Source organism: Nicotiana sylvestris, chromosome 3, assembly GCF_000393655.2.
Source record: "Nicotiana sylvestris chromosome 3, ASM39365v2, whole genome shotgun sequence".
Taxonomy (NCBI): Eukaryota; Viridiplantae; Streptophyta; class Magnoliopsida; order Solanales; family Solanaceae; genus Nicotiana; species Nicotiana sylvestris.
Window position 1 is genome coordinate 48,762,701 of NC_091059.1, and position 21,914 is coordinate 48,784,614.

Here is a 21,914-nt window from a genome sequence, read left to right on the forward strand (position 1 = left end):
AGCATTAACATCGGTACCAGTAACTATTACTATCAAACTAAGAAGGTATACACTATCTCGCTACAAGTATTCTTCATAAAATTGCTACTCTTGAATTTGAAAATTTTGTAAAGATAAACTGCAATGACTTTGGTTACACTACAACATTTTAGGCCTACAACCACCCCTGAGAAGTGTGGCCTAAGATGCCAAGAAGTGTAGCGTTTGGGCAAAGGCAACACTTTACAACTTTAGGCAATGCTTTTTGGGGTGGCCTAAAGTACCGTAACCTTTAACTATTGGCCACGCTTTGTAGGTGTTGCCTTAGAAGCCACGCTTTAAAAGTGTGATCGATACGGTACAAAGGCCACACTTATATTGTCTCATATAGCCACACTTTTATGACATAAGGCTACACTTATGAAGCGTGATCTTTGTCACGTTAAAGGCTACACTTACAAAGTGTGGCTTCTAGAGCAATATTTATTAGTAACAACGCCAGATTGACAATCCTTATGGCCATACTTTTTAAGCGTGGCGATTTTATCTACTCTACAAAATTATTTTTCAAATACTTATATTAGCCACAATTTTGTGGTTAAAAAACTATATTTGTTTGCATCAAATTCTGTTCACACACACACACACACACACACACACACACACACACACACACATATATATATATATATATATATATCAAGTATTAAATTAGATAATAAGTACTAGAATAAAAATAATCCAAATGCATATACTTAAAATAAATTTCAACAAAGAAACATACTTTGTGTACTGTTTATAGTAATAAAGCACTGTTGGTTCAAGAGTTCACTAGCAAAGACCTCTACAAAACCAAATGTATTCATATTTATAGAATCAATAAAAATAAACATCCCAATTGTTCAAAAGGTCTTCACCATTCACTTTAATAAATCAAATTGATTTGTGACCACCATATCCAATTGCATCACCCGTATTTTCCTACACAATCAAAATAAAATTTAAAATTAGGAAGAAACATATATATAGTATACACTGGTTAGAAAGCATGATTTTGTAAGTTAAGATTGAGGTAGTTTTTGGAATTGGGAAATATAAGTACCTTTTCAAGACTTGGGGCGTGAGTTGAGCCAGAAGAATGTGGTAGATTTTGGCCTCTCATAGCTCATGCACTACTTGCATCAACTGGTGAAGGAATATTAGATCCAACACACCCTTGTATACCATGAAAATCTAGTCCAGGGTTGTTTTTCACAAATTGACAAAAAAAACATCGCATTTCTTCTCTCATCATTTCCTTTATTTCTTCCTTGAGAGAAGTTATTTCATTGGCATGCTTTTGTTTAAGCTTGTTGATTTCTTCATCTTTTTTCAGAGAGCTTGTCATCACCGATCTACCATAGCATCTAACCCGACCAGGCTGCTCCTTTCCAAATACAGCCCTAAATGCATCATCTGTTGTTTCTCCGAAAATTTGACGATTCTGAAGTTCAGACTGTCAAAAAAATATTATTGCACATCACTTACAAGTCAAGATAGAACGAACACTAAAATAACTTTCAACAAGTCAAGTTAGATAAAAAAAAAGTTTAGCAGACCTCAAAATTTAGCCAAGAATGTCAATAGAGTTTTCAGCGACAAGGATCGTAACCAATTTAATATGAAGTTTCAAACAAACATAACTGATTTGTGCATGTCAATCCTAAGTCTTCTGGGATTACACATAATGTTGCAGGCTAAGCTGATGATGGTACAAGGGGAGTTGTTCCTACTGTTGCATCAGGTCGTGAAAATGATATAGCAGGGAGCAGAGGAGTCTTGAGGTGCAGCTAGTTGAGAAAACTAAGGGTGAAAAATCAGCTAATATTCCTAGTGCTACAAAAGGTGCTACAGTTGTGTCAAGTTTTGGAGTTGCAGCTGCTACTGATGTGCACAAATCTGTTGTGCATGAGAATGAGGCCACGCATCTGTTAGAATCAGGTTCTCAAGCTGTGAATCAATTAAATGATCAAGAGTGGATAGAGGTAACTCGATCTCATCCATCACATAACAAAAAGAAAAATCCAGACCATGAAAATCAAATTATCGCAGAAATCTTTACAGGTGCACTATGAGAGGATTCAAGGAAAATCAACTGCTCAAACACCTTTGATGCTTTGAATATAGAGCATGATTATGCTTTAGGGAGTTTTCAGCTTAAGGACATAAGTGCAAGCTCAAGAAATAAGCAAGGGAACTAACAATCATTTCTCTTCCTTCTAAAAGAGTGTAACGGTTGCAACACTAAATAATAGTAATTGCAGTACTTTGAAAGGACACCTCCCTAGGTTATAGGAAACTTGCAACAATGAACAAATGCAAGAGAAAAAAGACTTGGAACAAATGCAATACAAAAACGAAAGAAGAAGAGAAAGAAAGGTGAGAAATTTAAAGGATCATGTTATTGATGCCTAAGTCAAAATGTCATCTCCTCTAACATCTTATTCTTTCTGTGTCTTTTCCAGCCACATGATATTTAAGCAAGGTTGAACCCTTTATTCCCAATAGAGGATATCTTAGTAGAAGTTGTTGCCGTATCTTAATCACTGTAAGATATGAATTATATATTATGCACTTCTGCTTATAAGAATTTTGTGATAATTCCAGTTATTTGCTTTTAGTCATGCTTAAAAAGGAGATTTGTCTATGTTGTCACAAAGATTTTCACTCCAACCTCATGCCATACTCATTGTAGATTTTAAAGAATTCTCCTTTCACTTCATTAAAGTAATTGAAGACAATGCTCAGTACCCTCTCACTTTTAATTCCTTGTGTAAGAGGAAAAAAGGTATATATGCATGGAAATTTTGTTTGTTGGAAGATGTGTTCAACAAGAGGATGGTTAGCCCACTGCTGTTCTATTATGTAATAACAACATCATTTTGGATTTGACGGTGATGAGGCAAGAGTAAAAAGGACTCCTTCAATTTGTGTGGATCATGTGTTATGCCTTCTTCTATTTGACGCAAAAGTTTGTAAATCAAATGGCCAAGCAAAAATAGAAGACACCTAATGTTGAACTCTTACATATCGTAGGAGACACATAATGACTCTACTTATTCTTATACGACTACAAAAACTTAGTTTTCTGTGAGATTGTGGTGTTACTTTAAAAGTTTTAGTATTAAACTTAGCAAATTCCCTAGTACAATAATAAGGCTTAAATTGCAGTATGACTTACTATTGCAACTTGAGTATCTGTATGAACTTCCTTCCCTTTCTTTGTACGAGTTGTAATAAACATTTCACACTTTGATGGTTCCTCGTTGTTCTCTTTGGTTGCGCGCTACAAATTACATCAAAGAAGATATAAAAAAGATATCACTTTGTTCCGACAAAGTACAAAAAAAAATAAAAGTAAGATTACAATGTGTCGACTAAATATTACCAATGCCACACGCACTCTTGCAAAATTAATAGGTCCCATTCGATGCCTCCACTTTTGTTTTTTCCTATTTTCATAATTCAATTGGCACATAGCCTAACAACAAAAGAAGAATATTAATTAATAAATCAAAAAGGGAAAAAATATATACTGCAACAATAGGTAGAAAATGTAGAAATGCACGGTTTAATATTACTTGGACATCTTCGTCATCCCAATACTCAATCAATTGACGGAAATGAACTTCAGGTATCTCAATGGGACGATTTTGTAGCATTTGTTCAACAGTAGCATTTTTATCAAAATATTTCTTCTTAATATTCCTCTTCTGTGGCTTCCAAGCATCACGAAGACCAATCATTATCCACTTCTCTCCTTCAGTTGGAATTAAGAACTTGAACTGTACAAAACAACACACACACACACTAATGCTGTATTGTGGTCCGGGCTCGGGCCAAACGAGCCAAAACGGGCCGGGCCAAACGGGCCTAGGCTTGAGGCGGGCCGGGCTGAGGCGGTCCCGGGCCAAACGGTCCCAATGTGTGGAACCGGCCCACGACGGTCCTAAGCCCACATGGTCCCGGACTAAATGGGCCGGGCCCGCGGGCCTAACGGACTTTTTCCGTTTCGGGCTATTTTTTAATTTTTTTTTTATCTAAGACACTTTCTTGTAAACTATATATGTATATACTAGTATAAATTGCTTATATATAGCTATATAAATATATATAGTATATATAGTATGTATAGTATGTATTGCCTTATATATATGTATGTGTATATATATATATATATATATATATATATATATATATATATATACATATACATACATACAAACACACACACATATATATAGGCTATTTTTTTTAATTTTTTTTTATGTAAGGCACTTTCTTGTAAACTATATATGTATATACTAGTATAAATTGCTTATATATAGCTATATAAATATATATAGTATATATAGTATGTATAGCATGTATAGATAAGGGTGTATTATGTGTATATATAATTATATATTGCCTTATGTAATATATATTGCCTTATATATATGTATGTATATATATATCTATATATATATATATATATATATATATATATATATATATATATATATATAGTTTATATGTATTAGAGATATATATAGTGCCTTATATATATGTGTATGTATATATATATATATATATATATATATATATATATACATATACATACATACAAACACACACACATATATATAGGCTATTTTTTTTAATTTTTTTTTATGTAAGGCACTTTCTTGTAAACTATATATGTATATACTAGTATAAATTGCTTATATATAGCTATATAAATATATATAGTATATATAGTGTATATAGTATGTATTAGATATATATATATATAGTTTATATGTATTAGATATATATATATATATATATATATATATATATATATATATATATATATATAGTGCCTATATATATATGTATTAGATATATAATATATATACTATATCAAATTTAAACACAAAATAAATTGCAAAGAAATATTCAAGAGAATGTCTTATATATTTTACTATTACGACATTAACAAAGAATGACAATATCTTTCTTAGTCTTCCTCCCCCTAATGGAATGAGCACAACAAGGTACTAATACCACCATTAAAAGGAAAAAAACTAAGGAAGATGTGCCAAAATACAAGTTACATGTTCGTCTATGTATTATCTCTAATAAATCTCATAAATCCTTGAAGGTCCGGAGGAATTTGCATTGGTAGTGGTGGAAATGAAGCTTGTTCATCACCGCTTTCGGGCGAAGCAGCATCCTGCGCAAGTTCTGCTAGCATTTCTTCATAATCTTCATCTATCTCCGATTGTGATTCTGCAAGTCCAAAATTTCTTCTTTCCGAACGGATCCAATCTCTGAAAAGTACTGATTTTTCCAAGCTCTCCCTCATAGACGCTCTATGATCACCGATTTGAAGCCTCGTTTGACTGAATGCGCTCTCTGATGCCACTGTTGAAGCTTGAACACCTAAAATATCTCGAGCCATCCTTGAAAGAACCGGATAGTGTTTTTGTTTGTCCTTCCACCATTCCAAAACATCGAAGGAGCCGTCGGGATTCTCTGATTCAAGTCCCTGCGACAAATAAACTTGAAGCTCATTTAGTTGTGAACTATCACCAAAATTATCACCTTGAGAACCCCTGAACTCCGTCCAAGAACTAAGGGCTTTTAGGCCCGCAGTTCTTTTAGATTCTTGCGAACTAGACGAAGTAGGAGTTGGAACATTTGGTCTAGCTTGATCTAAGGCAAGTTGATAAGCATTATAAATAGTTTGAGCATTTATTTTAATTGAGGCTTTTGCATCTCCAAGTGTAGCAAATTCCTCAGCTGAAAGTGATAAAGCGTTATAAATTTTTGAATACCAAAAGTGAGAACCTCCTAATTTCATTGTAGGATCTAACAATGCAGCAACACCAAAAATAGGGGGATAGAGAAAAAATATTTTTTAAACTTAGCTTTCATAGAATTAATAGCTTTTTCATAAATTACTCCACCCTCTGAAAATTGAGTAAATAAATCTACAAGTGTTGCAATATAAACTAAAGAGTTAGAAATAGTAGGATAATATTGGCTAGATAATTCATTTGTAGCAATATGAAATTGTTTTAAAAAGTCTACAAGCATTTTAACATTACTCCAATCTTGATTTGTAAGGTGCTCATCATCATCATCATCATCACCATCACCTACACGAGCATTATACGTTGCGCTTATTGGGTTTCTATATTCATATGCAACAACTAAACTTTCATACATGTAATTCCATCTAGTCGAACAAGGTTTAGGAACATTTCTTTCTCTAAGACCAAATTCATCACATTTTTTAAAATAGTCTCTAAGTCTACTTCCACGGTTTGAATAAAAAAGCCAATTAAGAGCCATTTTAACCTTTTCAATTTTTACATTTAAAACTTTCATATCAGCACCGACGATTAAATGGTAAATATGACAAATACATCTAACATGAAAAATATTACTAAATGCAGGATTTAGTGTAGTTGTAAGCAAGCCTATAGCATTAGTTTTACTAGAAGCATTATCCATTGAAACCGACATAATTTTATCTCTAATGCAAAAATGTCTACAAATATCTGCAACTGTGTTAACAATAAACTCACCTGTGTGGCGTGAATTAATTATTCTATAAGCAATAATGCGTTTTTGCATTATCCACTCCTCATATATCCAATGACTTGTAACAGTTAGATAATCACAGTCATTACCACTTCTACCAATATCAGTAGTAATAGCAATACGACAATCTATATGAGTAAATAAATAGCGCAAATATTGTTCATATTCATGTTTATATTTATAAATATCGCTCTTTACGGTTGCGCGAGGCCATCCTTTATAAGTAGGATTAAAAACTCTTCTAATATAATGCACAAAATGAGGGTTAGAAGGAAAACTATAGGGTAAGCACATAACAGTAACCATTTTTGCCAATTCTTCACGATCTTTATTTGGATCATAATATAAAATGCCACCGGTAACAGTGTTAATTCCCGGTTGAACTAGATTTGAACATGTACTAGGGTTAACCGTGCTATCTACACTTGTCCCCTCTTGCACAGCTTTCATTTGTAAAAATCCAGCTTTATCTCTAGGGTGTTTCAATATGTGTCTAGTCAAACTGCCCGTACCGCTACGATCTCCAGTAAATTTATGAACTAGTTGAGACCCACAAGTGTTACACTTAGCCTTATTTTTTTCTCTTAGTTGAGTAAAAAATGCCAAACAAGAGATGTTTCGGGCCGTTTAGAAGGTTGTCAATTAAAAGTAGGGGTTACTACAGGAGGGTCAGGCGGGGCATCAGTTGGGTTATTAACAGGACTAGTAGGTGTATCATCTAAATCAGGCTGCGTTTCATCTAAATCATCATTTTCAAAGATAGTTTCATTAGGATAAAGAGCATTCATAACTTCTTCATTTAATTGTTGACCCGGTGCAACATCATGGCAAAATTGGCTATCGGAAAATTGAAAACAAGGGTTATAACTATCAAGAATAATAGGTGGAGGAGGATGGGTAACCGGTCTGGGTCGGGGAGCCGGGGGAAGAGTAGTAGCTTGGCTACTAGATTCACCAATTTTAGATTTTTCCTTACCCTTACCACCAAAAATATTTTTCAAAGAAAAATCATATTAATTATAATTGTACTAAATAAAACTAACAAAACTATAATATTAAAACTTAAGAGTTGGAACGCGTTTACCGAATTGACGAACAACTTCTTGAAAATTGAATATCGTTGAAGACTTAAAGACTTGAATACTTCAATTCACCAACTTCACAATTTTTCACGAAATTGCAATAATAAAGCAAGCAATTATAGAAGAAAATTAGAGAGAGATTGATGATTTTGTGAGTAAAAATGAAAGAATGGGGGGGGGGGGGTATTTATAGTTGAGAATTGAGAAAAAGTGTATTATAAAAAGTTTGGGGGCCAAATGGCTATTTTTTAAAGTGGCCAACGGATAAATTTTGAAGGCCAACAGCTAGATTTTAAAAATCTAACCGTTTAATTTTTTTTTTTTTTTAAAAAAAATTAGTCGTTGGAGCCCGTTAGGCCCGGTTGAACCGGCCCAGGCCCGCCAGCCAGTCCCGGGCTCACGGGCTAAATGTCTTGAACCGGCCCACCACGGGCTTTTACACCACTAGAGCCCAGGCCCGGTTGAACCGGCCCGTTAGGCCCGCGGTCCTAGGCCGGTCTCGGGCCAGGCCCGGGCCACAATACAGCCTTAACACACACACACACACACACACACATATATATATATATATATATATCTTTTCTTAGTAGGAAAAATACAAAAAATATATCAATGAAAAATGTATTATTCTTATATTGACATATTCCCACATTCGTTGCTTAATATCCTTTGACACAACATGCCAACTAGTATGCACCAAGGGGATAAATCTTGAATTCCTTGCAATTGTTCCTAAAAAGTTGGTCAAATCAGACACTCTCTTGTCAGTTGGTCCAACTGCTTGTCCTTTATCAAATGTCACCTCCTCTCTTTCTTCAAAACTTCTTGCATGAATATTCTTGCATGTTGTTTTTCCTCGAACTCTTTTCTTCTCTGATGTCCTTAGATTGATAGAACAAACACGACATAAGAAGAAAAAAATCAAAATATGTAAAATAATTATAAGGTTTAAGACATACAACCTGCAGCACCATCGATGTTCATATCCTCATCTCCAATAAATTCATCGTCACCAACTTCATCTTGTGCAGCAAAATTATCCAATTCTATTTCACGCTCATCAATAATAGGAGAGGACATAAATTTGACTTCATTTTTTGGGTGATTATCAGGATGTTTTTCACCACCGACTTGTATCCCATAGTTTTTTAGAAACTGATTAACACTCGTTGACGGTAGGACTGAGTTTGTCTTTACCTTTTTGCAATTTTGTAGCTCTTGAATATCAAGTTATTTCTCTTCTTCACCTTGTGTTCTTCTAATCATATGTAAAGTGTTAGGATCTACCTTTGCAGATGATTGGATCATGGATGTGGGCATAGGTAATTTACTCATTCCTTGCTTTTGAATGGGCTCCTCCAATTGCATTGACCTTTGTTTAATTTGTCCTTTACTTGCAATATTATGTGAAGTGTTCAGATCTTCCCTTGAAGACGATTGGATTGGTTTGTACACCGGTAATCTATTCCTTACTAACTTTTGAACTGACACATTCGATTGAGTTAACCTCTGTCTACTTTGTCCTTCTAATGTTGCAGGCATATAATTCTTCCTTTTAACTCCAAGTAATGCCTGCTCTTTAGCAACTTTATCGTTGCAATCACTTGCAAGCTTTTCTCTCTTAATCTGAAATTTTTTGGCTAGTTCGGCACTTGATCGGTATTGGAAATCGAAACCTATATTCTTCATTGGACTTTGAGCTTTGTTTGGATTCAGAACTTTTCTCTTAAGAGCTGCCGCTTGATTCATCCTACATACAAAAAAAATTAAATTACTTTAGCCTAACAACTAGTAAGAATATATAATAGTATGTAAGAAAGTAAATATTTAAGAAATAAGACACCTTCAGCTTACATCCAACACCTATTCCTAGAACACACAAGAACCTGGGAGCAGACTATTGGATGTAGAGCTCCACTAAGACCAGTTTCACCACAACAAGAGATAAACCAAACCAAGAAAACACATGCACGCAAACAATCTACTAATCCAGCCTTAATTCAACCACAACCAACACCACAACATCCTCACACAATAATAGACATATCACCTCAACATCATCACCGCAACTTAACCCCACTGTTTCACCACAATAGAAGCTACAAAAGTCACCAAGAATCCCAACCTTTTACCCTCCCCCCCCCCACCACATGCTCACACACCACACTCCCATGCTGTAGAAACCACAAGAACCTGAAAGCAAGTGCTCAATCACACACCTTCAGCAACATCTGCATTACTACTAACTGTTGTTTCTTTTTTACAAGTGCATCTCAGCACTACTAACTGATGTCTTTATGATTTTTAACATAAACCAGATTAAGCAAGACATATTATCAAGATTCATTGAGCTAGGAAAAGACCCTGAGAACAATATGACTAATAAAAGCCTGGGGACATTGTCCTGAATTTTAACATAGAGGGTCGTGATACAACTGCAACAACTCTATCTTGGGCTATATACATGATAATGACTCATGAGCATGTAGCGGAGAAGCTATATGCAGAACTGATCGTTGGAAGATGTCCGATCAAAAGAAGATAATGTGTTATTGCATCAGTATGACGCAGAGGATCCTAAATCAGTTAATCGGAGAGCAATCCAATTTGCAGGGCTTCTTAATTATGATTCATTGGGAAAATTATACTACTTGCATGCTGTCATTACCGAAACTATTCAATTGTACCCTGCAGTTCCTCACGTTAGTATACCTGATTTTTGTTGCATAAAACAGAGGATATATAAAGATATGTAGATAAACAATTCCAGAGCATATATAAATAAAGAAAGTTACAAAGATACTTGTTCAATATCTCTTGGTTCCTTAAAATTTGTTAGTCCAATATCTTCTTTAGTTGCATGTGCACCACCTGATAATAATAAAAAACAAATATGTTTATACTTTAAAACTTGCTCCAATACTCCAGGTAATAGTGCAATACAAATTCCGAAGCATAATTTCTACTTACTCACGTTCACTTCTCTATTCAAAACTAGAGGACAAATTCTCAATCCACATATAATACAATATGGTTCCTTAGAAGAGACATATTAAATAACCAATCAAGTAATTTCTAGTGATACCAAAAGGGACACATTGAAAATACATGAGCAGAAAATATATGTGCACATCAAAAAAATCGATCAGCAAGAAAATATTTAATATTGAACTTGACGAAACAGACAACATCAATTTAAATCTAAAGCAACAGTCTTTAATGTGTTTCTAGCTATTAATAAATAAATGGCTAAGCTATTTTCTATTTGAATTAGAATAAAACTCATGATGTGTCTTCAAAATCAAACTCTTCATCTGATTCAATTTCAAGTTGTTGTGCTAGAAATCCTTCTGGAGGTACATCAAGAATGGTTGCTGGAACATCACTCCTTACTAAGACAACTTCACCATTATCCTCCGGTATAGATGGGCCAACCAAATATTCAAATGGCTCATTTTCATAATAGTGTGGGGCATTAGATTCAAGTTCATCACTTATGCTAAACAAGTCTCTCGGCACAGTCTTCATGACATAATATCTATCTTGATCATATGGATCTTGCACATAGAAGCATTGGTGTACTTGATATGCTAGGACAAAAGGCTCATTCTGATAACATTTCTTGTTGAAGTAGACATAAGTAAGGCCATAAATATCTTCTTCAACCTCATACCAATCACACTTAAATAAGACAACCTTAAAATGGCCATAATAGTCTAACTCAAATATATCAACTATTCTACCATAATATGTCATGTTTGCGTCAACCGGATTTTTATCTTTTGAGCTTGCAAAACTTGTAGTTAGGGCGACTAATGTAACACCACTATTTTGTATTTTACGTCTTGCATCACGCTGCCTCGTATGGAATCTATATCCATTAATGAGATACCCAAAATATCTTTTAGCAATTGAATTTGGTCCAATGGACAATTGCTTAATAAGATCGGGCACATCCTCTTTCAAAGAACGAATTTCAAACCATTGAGAGAAGTTTTGACTGTGATTCTTGGCCTTGCTCCATTTAGATCCTCGTCTCTGATTACTAACCTCAACTTCATATTCTCTACACAACAAGTAATTTTTTTTGTTAGTAAAATGATAAATAAAGTAATTTAATAACAACCTACATAAATAAATGCTATAAGTGATTATATTACCTTATATATTCTTGAACTTCGTCACAATTGTTCAATAAGTATATATGTGCCTGATTTAGTGACATGTCATCTAAAACAATTGGATCACTCTTTTTTGCTCCTAAAGGACAACCTGTATTAGGGAACAAACTAGAAGCTTGTGCATTAATTGAATCATATTCATCATTATTTCGGGGTCTTCGATTAAATCGAGTCTTTACACCTCCATATAAGTGCCTAGAGCATAAAGTCAAACACTCTTCAACCAACATGCCTCAGCAATAGATCCTTCTGGATAATTTCTGTTGCGAACATATGATTTTAATGTACACTTATATCTTTCAGGAGGATACATCCATCGATTTTGAATTGGACCTCCCAACCTTACCTCATTCGCCAAATGAATAGGCAAATGAATCATTATATCAAAAAAAGTTAGAGGAAAAATTCTTTCCAATTGATTCGTAGTTTCTCTAATCTCTACTTCCAAGCAATCTAGCTCTTCCATTGTGATAACTTTTTGACATAAATAGAGAAAGAAAGAACTTAGATGAATCAAAGGGATAGCAACATGATCAGGAAGTTTGCTTTTAACTAGTATTGGCAACAAGTAATGTAACATGAAGTGGGCATCATGGGTTTTATAACCGGATAATTTTCTTTCATCTAGCTGCACACACCTGGATATATTGGAAGCACTACCATCAGGTAGCTTTGCTGTCTTTAAAACACCACAAAAAACTGATTTTTCACCATTGGTCATTGAGAAGCATGCTTTTGCAAACTTTGTTCTCTTGCCATCCTTTGTATCCTTTGGCTGAAGGTTCTTCCTAATGCCCATCTCTTTAAGATCATAACGAGCATTTGCATGATCCTTTGTCTTTCCAAGAATGTCCAAAAGAGTTCCAATTACATTATCCACAATATTTTTCTCTATATGCATTACGTCAAGGTTATGACGTAACGAGTTGTGCTGCCAATAAGGTAATTCGAAAAAAATTGACCTTTTTTCCAAGGGCCATCATTTGTTCTCTTTCGCTTATTCCCAAACACATTGTTAAAATTCTTTAAGCTATTAAGCACATCAGTTCCCTTCAACAAAGACGAAGGAGGCCTAAATTCTATTTTTCCATTGAAAGACCTTTATTAGATCTCCACGGATGATCCATAGGCAGAAAAACTCAATGATCTATATAACACATTTTTCGACTATGTTTAAGATAACGAGAATTAGTGCCATAATTACAACAAGGGCAAGCCAATTTCCCTTTGTACTCCAACCAGATAACATAGCATATGCAGGAAAGTCACTGATTGTCCATAAAAGAGCTGCTCGCATTTGAAAGGTTTGATCTCTTGAAGCATCATATGTTTCTACCCCGGACTCCCACAACACATTTAACTCTTCTATTAATGATTGTAAATAAACGTCAATGTCATTTCCAGGTGATCGTGGCCCAGGTATAAGCAAAGAAAGCATACAGTATTCTGGCTTCATGCACATCCAAGGAGGCAAATTATACACCATTAAAATAACTGGCCATGTGCTATGAGATATGTTCATGGTCCGAAATGGATTGAACCCGTCACTTGCTAAGCCAAGTCTCAAATTGCGAGAATCCCTTGCAAATTCTGAATGCAAGCTATCAAAGTCTTTTCATGCTTGCCCATCAGCAGGATGCCTTAACTTTCCATCTTTAGAACGCTCCTCGTCATGCCACCTCAATGTATATGCTTGTCTTTGAACACATAAATAGCTTTTTGAGTCTAATAATTAATGGAAAGTATCTCAAAATTTTCGCTGGAACACGATAACCTTTTTTGGAAGTCTCAAGCTCGCTATCTACTTCATCACTATCTAGTTCAGGATATTTAATATATCGAGAAGCTCCACGGACATGACAATATTCATCATCCTTATGGTCATTCCTAAATTGCATGCAATCATTGGGACATGCATCAATATTTTCATAATCAAGACCGAGATCCTTTACCATATATTTGGCTTTATTGTAGGATATAGGAATATTCAACTCAGGCATCGCCTCTTTTAATAGCTCTAAAAGAGAAGCGAAAGACGCATTGCTCCATCCATGTAGACACTTCAACAAATACAGACGGATTGTGAAAGATAATCTAGAGAATCCTTTACAACCAGGATATAGTTCTTGGCTTGCCTCGTCAACTAAGTTAGAGAATTTATTGGCATATTCATTTGGACCTTCATACACTCCTTCGGAATGTGCAACATCTCTAAATTGATCATTCAACAACCCATCAATATCATCGTACGAGGAAACATTATCATCCATGTCACAATTAACATTCATCTAAATTTTCCATTCCCCATGATTAATCCATCTTGTATAACCTTGAACAAATCCATAGCATATTAGATGATCATACACTGCATTCTTTTGAGTCCATAGGATATTACAACATTTTGTACATGGGCATTGAATTTCTTTGCCTTGAGGATCTCCATAAGAGTAAGCAAAATTTAAGAAAGATTGAACACCCTCGACATACTCTTTGCTATATCTTGGTAAATCCATCCATTCCTTGGATGGAACATTTGAATTCCTAAAAATTAAATTTATTAGATATTCAAATATATAATCATTTAAGCATTGACTATATTGTAAAACTAAATCCTAAACGTCAAGAATAAATTTGTAAAATCACGTGTTGTAAAACAATAAGACTTTCTTACCTCGTCATGACACTTAAGCTAAGACAAATCCAACTTCAAGTCCACCACAAATCTTCCCGAGCGTGACTTATCTTCAAGAATAAAAAAGTAAAATTAGTAGGATACACCATAATAAGATTCTTATTTGTCAATTCTCTTTATTTTGCTAATTTACATTCTTATATGATGCTTGCCCATGTTAAGGTAATTACTAACTTGAAAGCTCTAGATTATGTGCACAGTAGAATTATTTTGAACAGAATGTACAATCATTAAAAATAGTGGGCGAAAGAGATTTAAGATTCTAGCAATTATCTGTATGTATTAAATAGAGATAAGATGGTGAAGGTCCATCCCTTTGTGAATAGGGCTGAGTGCAAATGACATACAAGATTGGAACAGAACGGCAACTAAGTTTATGAAAAAGAGAACCAAACAAAATAGCTGCATTTGAATGAGAAGTGTTTTGAGGCACTGTTCACAGGGAGAAGAAGCGAGAAGAAAAGAATCTCAGAAACTCCAGCTGCAAGGAACAAAGGGAATAACTGATATAGCACACACAACTTGATCAGACTCACAAACAAAGAAAGTCTTGATCGATAATTTTATTGTTTCTGGATCTTAAGAACTATTACTCAAATATATTCCTTTTAACATAAAGGAACAACAATTCTTATACAAACACAGAATTAAGTTCTTATATTTATCAATATAAAAGAGAAGCAGCCAAGCATTTACACCAATGATCATAAACATTTTCCTAAGAAATAATTTTGAGCAATGAATATATTTTTCACCAATATGGACAAAGGACTTCGTGACTCATGGAGCAAAGTCATCTTCCTATACATTTTTGTTAACTTTTAATGAAGTATTGAATATTATCAAAGCTATCCTGATGTTCTATCTTTCCCCTGGTATGATTTACTATAACTCACTTGCCCATGCAAATATCAAGATCTTCCATCTATGGGGCATATGCAATAATTGATCAATTAAACACGTTGTATAGTTAGAGTAGCTCTACAACTCAGTTGCCATAGATCTATACTATGGAATTCCAGATTTGGATATTGAGCATTGGGCTGTTTTTCTCATCTTGGAATATTCTTTTCAAATTGTATCATGAAGATTTGTGACTATAATGATTATTGATTTATTGGCATTGATATATATGCAAGAATGAAAAGAGTAAAAAAGTAAAAATGAGATACTCCATATTACCATAATTTACTGAGAGTAATATCAAATCATGATCTTAATATATCAATATTTCATGTATACTATATTTACTAAGTGTAAGATCAAGTCATAATCTTAAAATATCAAATTTTCATGTTTCGATTTATCATAAAGAATCTAGTGAAAATTTATGTAAAACAACAAGTACAAGAAGCAACAGGTGTTATATCTACTGGTGAGGTTTTAAAATATGGTGCACAAGAATGTGGTGATGCTTTGGATAATACAGAAACTACAAGTGCAAAGGCAGTGAATAAAGAGGATAAGTGCCCTCAAATCCTGTAAATGTTCAGGCCAATGCTGGGGTACAAACAACTTTTCTGAATGCTGCAACTAATAATTTAGAAGGACATGAACATGCTTCAACTTCCTCCAATGAAGATGGACTTAATAAGAACACAATTGGGAATGATTGGACTGTGGTAAGGGAAGCTTTTACCAAGCAGAACACACCTACATGTGCGAAGACACACCAACAAAAGATGAGGGGTTCAGGTGATCGACGAAATGCTCTACAAACTGTTGCCAGTCCAAATGGATTTGAAATCTTAGCATATGAGGAGGGTGTTGATATAAGCCCATCAACTCTAAATGATCCTAAACTGTTGCAACAAATAATTCCAGCTACTACCTGTGACAATACAACCACAAGCGAGGTAGTGTGTTTTCTTCTAAGGAATTGAGTGTTCGACGTAATGCTTCGGAGAACAATTTAGTTGGGATTTCAAGCCTAAACTAAAACCCTACAAACAATTAACAGAAAATACAAATGAAACGGACAAAATAAAGGTCCAAAAAAGTACTTAAATATCTACAAATCTAAAGGAAAAAACTCGTCGTCAATAAAAAGTCTATCTTAAAGAACCCACAAACAATTAATCACAAGAAAACCAACGAAATACACAAAGTAAGCAAACAAATTAGTCTATTTTACCAACGAAATACACAAAGTAAGCAAACAAATTAGTCTAATTTCGTTTACCCAGAACCCAAATTAATCTATTTAACCCAAGAAAAAAACACAAAGTAAGCAAACAAATAAAGGTCCAAAACAGTACATATCAATAAATCTATAGTTACCCAGAAGCGAAATTAGTGTAAACGAAAACCCAAATTAACGAAGCATACCCAAAATTAAACAAAACAAAATTACTTCTTTTTAGCACAAGAATATGAAATTATAAAAAGTTCAAAGCTTCGAGTATAAAAGAAAGATTGTACAGAGGTACCCAAATATTGTACACAATAAAAGATTATTTTTTTATCCCCATTACTAAGAAACTAGAAAAATTAAATCTTAAAGTATAAGAACAAAACTAAAAATTGAAAAAAATAGAAAAGTTTTGAGCAAAGAAATACTTACCAATAGAGAAAGGGATGGAGATTTGCAATATATGGGTGAGAGTAATCTGAAGATATATGCAACAAAGAATTGAAAGGAATAAATTAGGTTAAGGAGGCAATTAAGGTGAAGCTGCAGTGAGATAAAAAATTGGGGAAAGATCGATGATATTGTACTTGGGGGAAATATTTTCATTAATTCTAATATCTGGGGGGAAATTTTGAGTGAAATTTTATATAAGAAATTTTTAGACTTTTGCCTATAGTTCCTAACTGAACGTCATCGATCTTTAGCCTTATTAGAATTGGGGCAAATATTTTATAAAGTGAAATTTTGGTGGGAAATTTTTGGGGAAATATTTTATAAGAATTTTTATGCTACGCTTGTAAAGTGTTGTATTTAATATGACAATATAACAACTCTTTAAAAACGTAGCAATACACCTAAGAAGTGTGGCCAAAAATTTAGATTTAGGCAACACTTAAAAAATATTGTCTTTATATTAAAAGGAACGCTTTATAAGTGTTACCTTAAAAGCTGTGGCCAAAGAATATACTCAAAGGCCACGCCTAAAAAGTGTTCCTACAGATACTTTTGACAACACTTTTTAAGCATCGCCTAAATTAGTGTGGCTGTAGGCATAAAATGTTGTAGTATTAATTAAACATTTTAAATTGGGATCACTTAGGTTAACGACCAAAAATATTATCAGGTAGGGAGCTTTAACTAAGGACAAAGCTCAAGAATTGAGGAAGAATTTGCTGGCTATGAGGGCCTGGAGAAGCAGTGGGACGCGAGCGGTATGTAGACCATGATAGTGACTATATTAAAGAAGCTACGAAAGAGGTGTCAGGGGTCTCAAAGAGTTACTCTAACAGCCACAAAGGGAATTGGTGGTGGAGTGTAGAGGTTCAAGGAAAAGTAAAAGCTAAGAAAGCGGTGCATTTAAAGCTAGCTAGTGGAGAGCATAGACGGGGGGAGGGGGGAAGAGGATGAACATGGATTAGTATAGGAAGGCTAAGAAGGAGGCGAAAATAGCGGTTATTGCGGCTAAGATTGCAGCATTTGGACGTTTGTATGAAGAACTTGGGGTCAAAGACAAGGACAAAAAGATGTACAAGCTAAACAAGGTGAGAGAAAAGAAGGCCCATGATTTGGATCAAGTGAGGTGCATCAAAGACGAGGAGGCAGAGTTTTGATGGAAGAGACACAAATTAGACGAAGATGGCAGATATACTTCCATAAAATCTTGAATGAAGAGGGGATAAAATCTTTGTGTTGGGTGATTTGAAGCACTTCGAGAGTTGTCGAGATTTAGGGTATTGTAGGCACATAAAAGCTGAGGAGGTCGAGGGGGCTATGCGTAAGATAAACAGGAGCACAACGATTGGGCCAGACAAAATTCTGATGGAATTCTGGAAGAACGCGGGTATGAAGGCTTAGAGTGGCTCACCAGATTGTTTAATGTCATTTTAGGACGACGAAGATGCCTGAAGAATGGAGGTAGAATACGATAATTTTGTTGTACAAGAACAATGGTAATATCTAAAATTGCAACAACTATAGGGGTATTAAGATGCTAAGCCATACTTTGAAAGTTTGTAAGAGGGTGATAGAAGTAAAGGTAAGGAGGAGTGTATCTATCATCGAGAACCAGTTAAGATTTATACTGCGTCGTTCGACTATGGAAGTTATTCATCTTATAAGGAGATTGGTAGAACAATATAGGAAGAGGAAGAAGGATTTGAATATGGTGTTCATTGACCATGAGAAAGCATAAGATAAAGTCGAGAGAGGTTCTATAGAGATATTTTGAGGCTAGAGGTGTGCCTATAGCCTATATTAGGGTGATTAATGACATGCATGATGGGGTTGCACCAGAGATCAGCTCTTAGCCCACTTTTTTTTCCTTGGTAATGGACGCACTGACATTATATTCAAGGGAAGGTGTCATAGCATATGTTTTTTTATAGATGATATAGTTTTGACTGACAAGATGCAAGGTGGTGTTAACGACTTGTTGGAAGTTTAGAGACAGACCCTAGAGTATAAAGTTTCAATTTGAGCGGGACCAAAATAGAATACTTAGAGTGTAAGTTCAGCGATGTGACCTAGAAAGTGGATATGGATTTGAAGTTTGATATGCAAGTCATTACTAAAAGAAAGTTTCAAGTATCTTAGGTCAGTAATCCAAGAAAATATGAAGATTGATGAGGATGTCCCACATCGTATTGGAGCGGAATGGATGAAATAAAGGCTCGCATCCGGTATCTTGTGTGTTGGGGTGGCAATTTGAGCCCAAACTCATCCAACCCGCCCAGAGATTAATGGGTTGGGCTACAAACATATTAGTTCATGGGTCAATTTGGGCTGACCCAAGTTAACCCATTACTTTTTATGGCCCATTCTGACCCATTAAGCAGCTCAAATATAACTCATGAAACTCACCCAAAACAAAGGGATCTCAACCCAACTTATCTAGAAATTTACTTAGTTGCCCCGATTTTACTTTTTTTTTTGTATTTTCAATTTTCTGTTCTTTTATTTTTCTGCACCACCCACCCTACCCTTACCCCCTACCCCGCCGCACGAACCCCCTCAAAACTATTTTTTTTTTACTTTTTTTATTCATATTTTCTATTTTCTATTTTTTTTACTTTTATATTATCGGTACTGAGTTTGGTAAAGAGCAGCTATTATAGGCAAAAGTTATGTTATAGGCATATGAGCGATGGGGTTCATCGTGTGGTCACATGTTGGAAGTATACTTATGGTTTTATATAGCTTGTTGAGATTGATACAGTGTGTATGTGTGTGTATGAGAATCACAACTTAGATGGATTTCCGAAAGTTGGGATTTGGTTCTAAGAATTGTAAGCTAAGGTTAAATAAAGAATCTTCAGTTAGGATTGTATTTACAGGCTTATACAGATTTAGGTGATGTGAGATCACCCAGGGCGAGGTGCATGATACGTCTATAGAATGATTGTATGACTTTGGAATGATTCTTGGCACGTTCAAGGTGGAACGTATGTTTAAGTGGGAGATAATGTAACAACATGATCAGTTATTTTGAGTTCTAGCATTTCTTCTGAGATTTGAGACTTCGAATGGCTTTATATAGTGTACTAAAACTTGCATTATAGTTGGTTTAGGTTTTCGAACCGTTTAGGATTAATTTGATAGAGTGATTCTCAATTTGAAAGTTGTAAGTTTAAAAAGATGATCAGGCTTGACTTTTGAGCAAACGACCTGAGAATCGAGATTTGATGATTTCAATAGGTTTGTATGGTGATATTGGACTTGGGCGTGTGTTCAGATTTGGATTTGGATGTTCCTAGAAGGTTTTGACTCTATGATTGAAAATTGACAATTTGAAGAATTGAAGAGTTCATAAGTTTGACCGGGAATTGACTTTGGTGTTATCGGGCTCCTATTGTGGTTTAGAAACTTTGTATATGATCATTTAGTTGACTGGAGCTTGTGTGCAAAGTTTGGTTGTAATACAGAATGTTTAAGTGTGGTTCAGATGCATTCGACGAAGTTGGAATATTTGAAAGTTAAGAGAATAATTTGATCTTCGACTCTTGGTTTTAATATTATTTGTAGAGTTTTGAGCCGTTGGATAAGTTTGGATAATTTATTTAGACTTGCGGTTATGATTGGGCGGGGTCTCAAGGGGCTTGGGCGTGATTGGGGGTGGTTTTACACCATTTTGGTGATGTTTGGAGTTGCTGTTTTTTAGCAGGTATGAGTGTGCTTCGCGTTTGCGGTCGGAGCGATGCATTCACGAATGTGTTTTTGGTACCTCGTCTGTTTCTCTTCGCATTCACAAGAGAAGAGTCGCGTTCGTGTAGTATTGGTTCCATGGGTATTGGTTCGCTAGTGGCTGATGTGTTTGCGTAGGGTTAGAGTTGGCAGGGGAGGATTTAACCTTCACGTTCGCGAAGGTTTTGCTCGCGTTAGCAAAAGAGAGGACTATTGGCTAATGCGATCACGAGGATAAGGTCGCGATCCCGATGTGTATTTGGTCAATGTATTTGGTTAGTGCTTCGCGATCGTGGAGTAGGGGTCGTGTTCACCAAGGGTACTGTTGGGTTGAGTGTATAAGTTGTCATTTCAAAATTTGACTTGTTCTTTCATAATTTGAAACCTAGACTTGGAGAGGGGCGACTTTGCTTGAAGATTTTCATACAAGATTATGGGGTAAGTGATTTCTACTCGTTTTTTTTGTATTATTTCAAGAATCTATATGAATTATTAATACCAAAAACATGGAGTTTTAAGACGAAATTTAGAGTTTTGCCTAAACTTTAAGAGAGTGTATTTTGAAGATTTGAGTACCAATTTGGACTCAATTTTAGAATCTAATCACATTTTTGGACTCGGTTGTTTATGAGCCATCGGATTTTGATATTTGGTTGACTTTTGTTGACTTTGTGGGAATTCTTCAAAGATCGAAGCTTTATGGATTGAGATTGTTTCCTATAGGATTGATTGACTTTTTTGGTTGATATTTGGATAGATTTGAACTGGTTAGAGGTGATTTCTCAAGGAAATGCGATTTGGACTAGCTCGAATGAGATAAGTGTCTTGCCTAACTTTGCTTGATAGAATTTTTCCTACTAGTTGATGTTGTTTGATACATGCGGGGTGATGTATATACATGAGGTGACGAGCTTATATACATGTGCCGTGGTTATTCATGTTCGAAGTAGATTTTAGAATACTTTATGCCTTGTTTGGTTGCGTGTTATACTTGATTCTATATTTTACTCAATTAATTGACTATGTGAGCATGGTAAATCTTTCTAGATTTAATGTTG

General features: G+C 34.9%; 1 protein-coding gene across 1 annotated transcript; it reads right to left on the minus strand.

Annotated features, from left to right (window-relative positions):
* Nucleotides 1-10,955: 10,955 nt before the first annotated feature.
* Nucleotides 10,956-12,755, minus strand: LOC104215671 (uncharacterized). The gene is made up of 3 exons (XM_070169057.1): nt 12,083-12,755; nt 11,834-11,945; nt 10,956-11,739 (listed from the first exon to the last, which is right to left on the minus strand). Exons 1-3 carry the CDS (start codon nt 12,753-12,755, stop codon nt 10,956-10,958), a joined length of 1,569 nt encoding a protein of 522 aa, XP_070025158.1.
* Nucleotides 12,756-21,914: the final 9,159 nt, after the last annotated feature.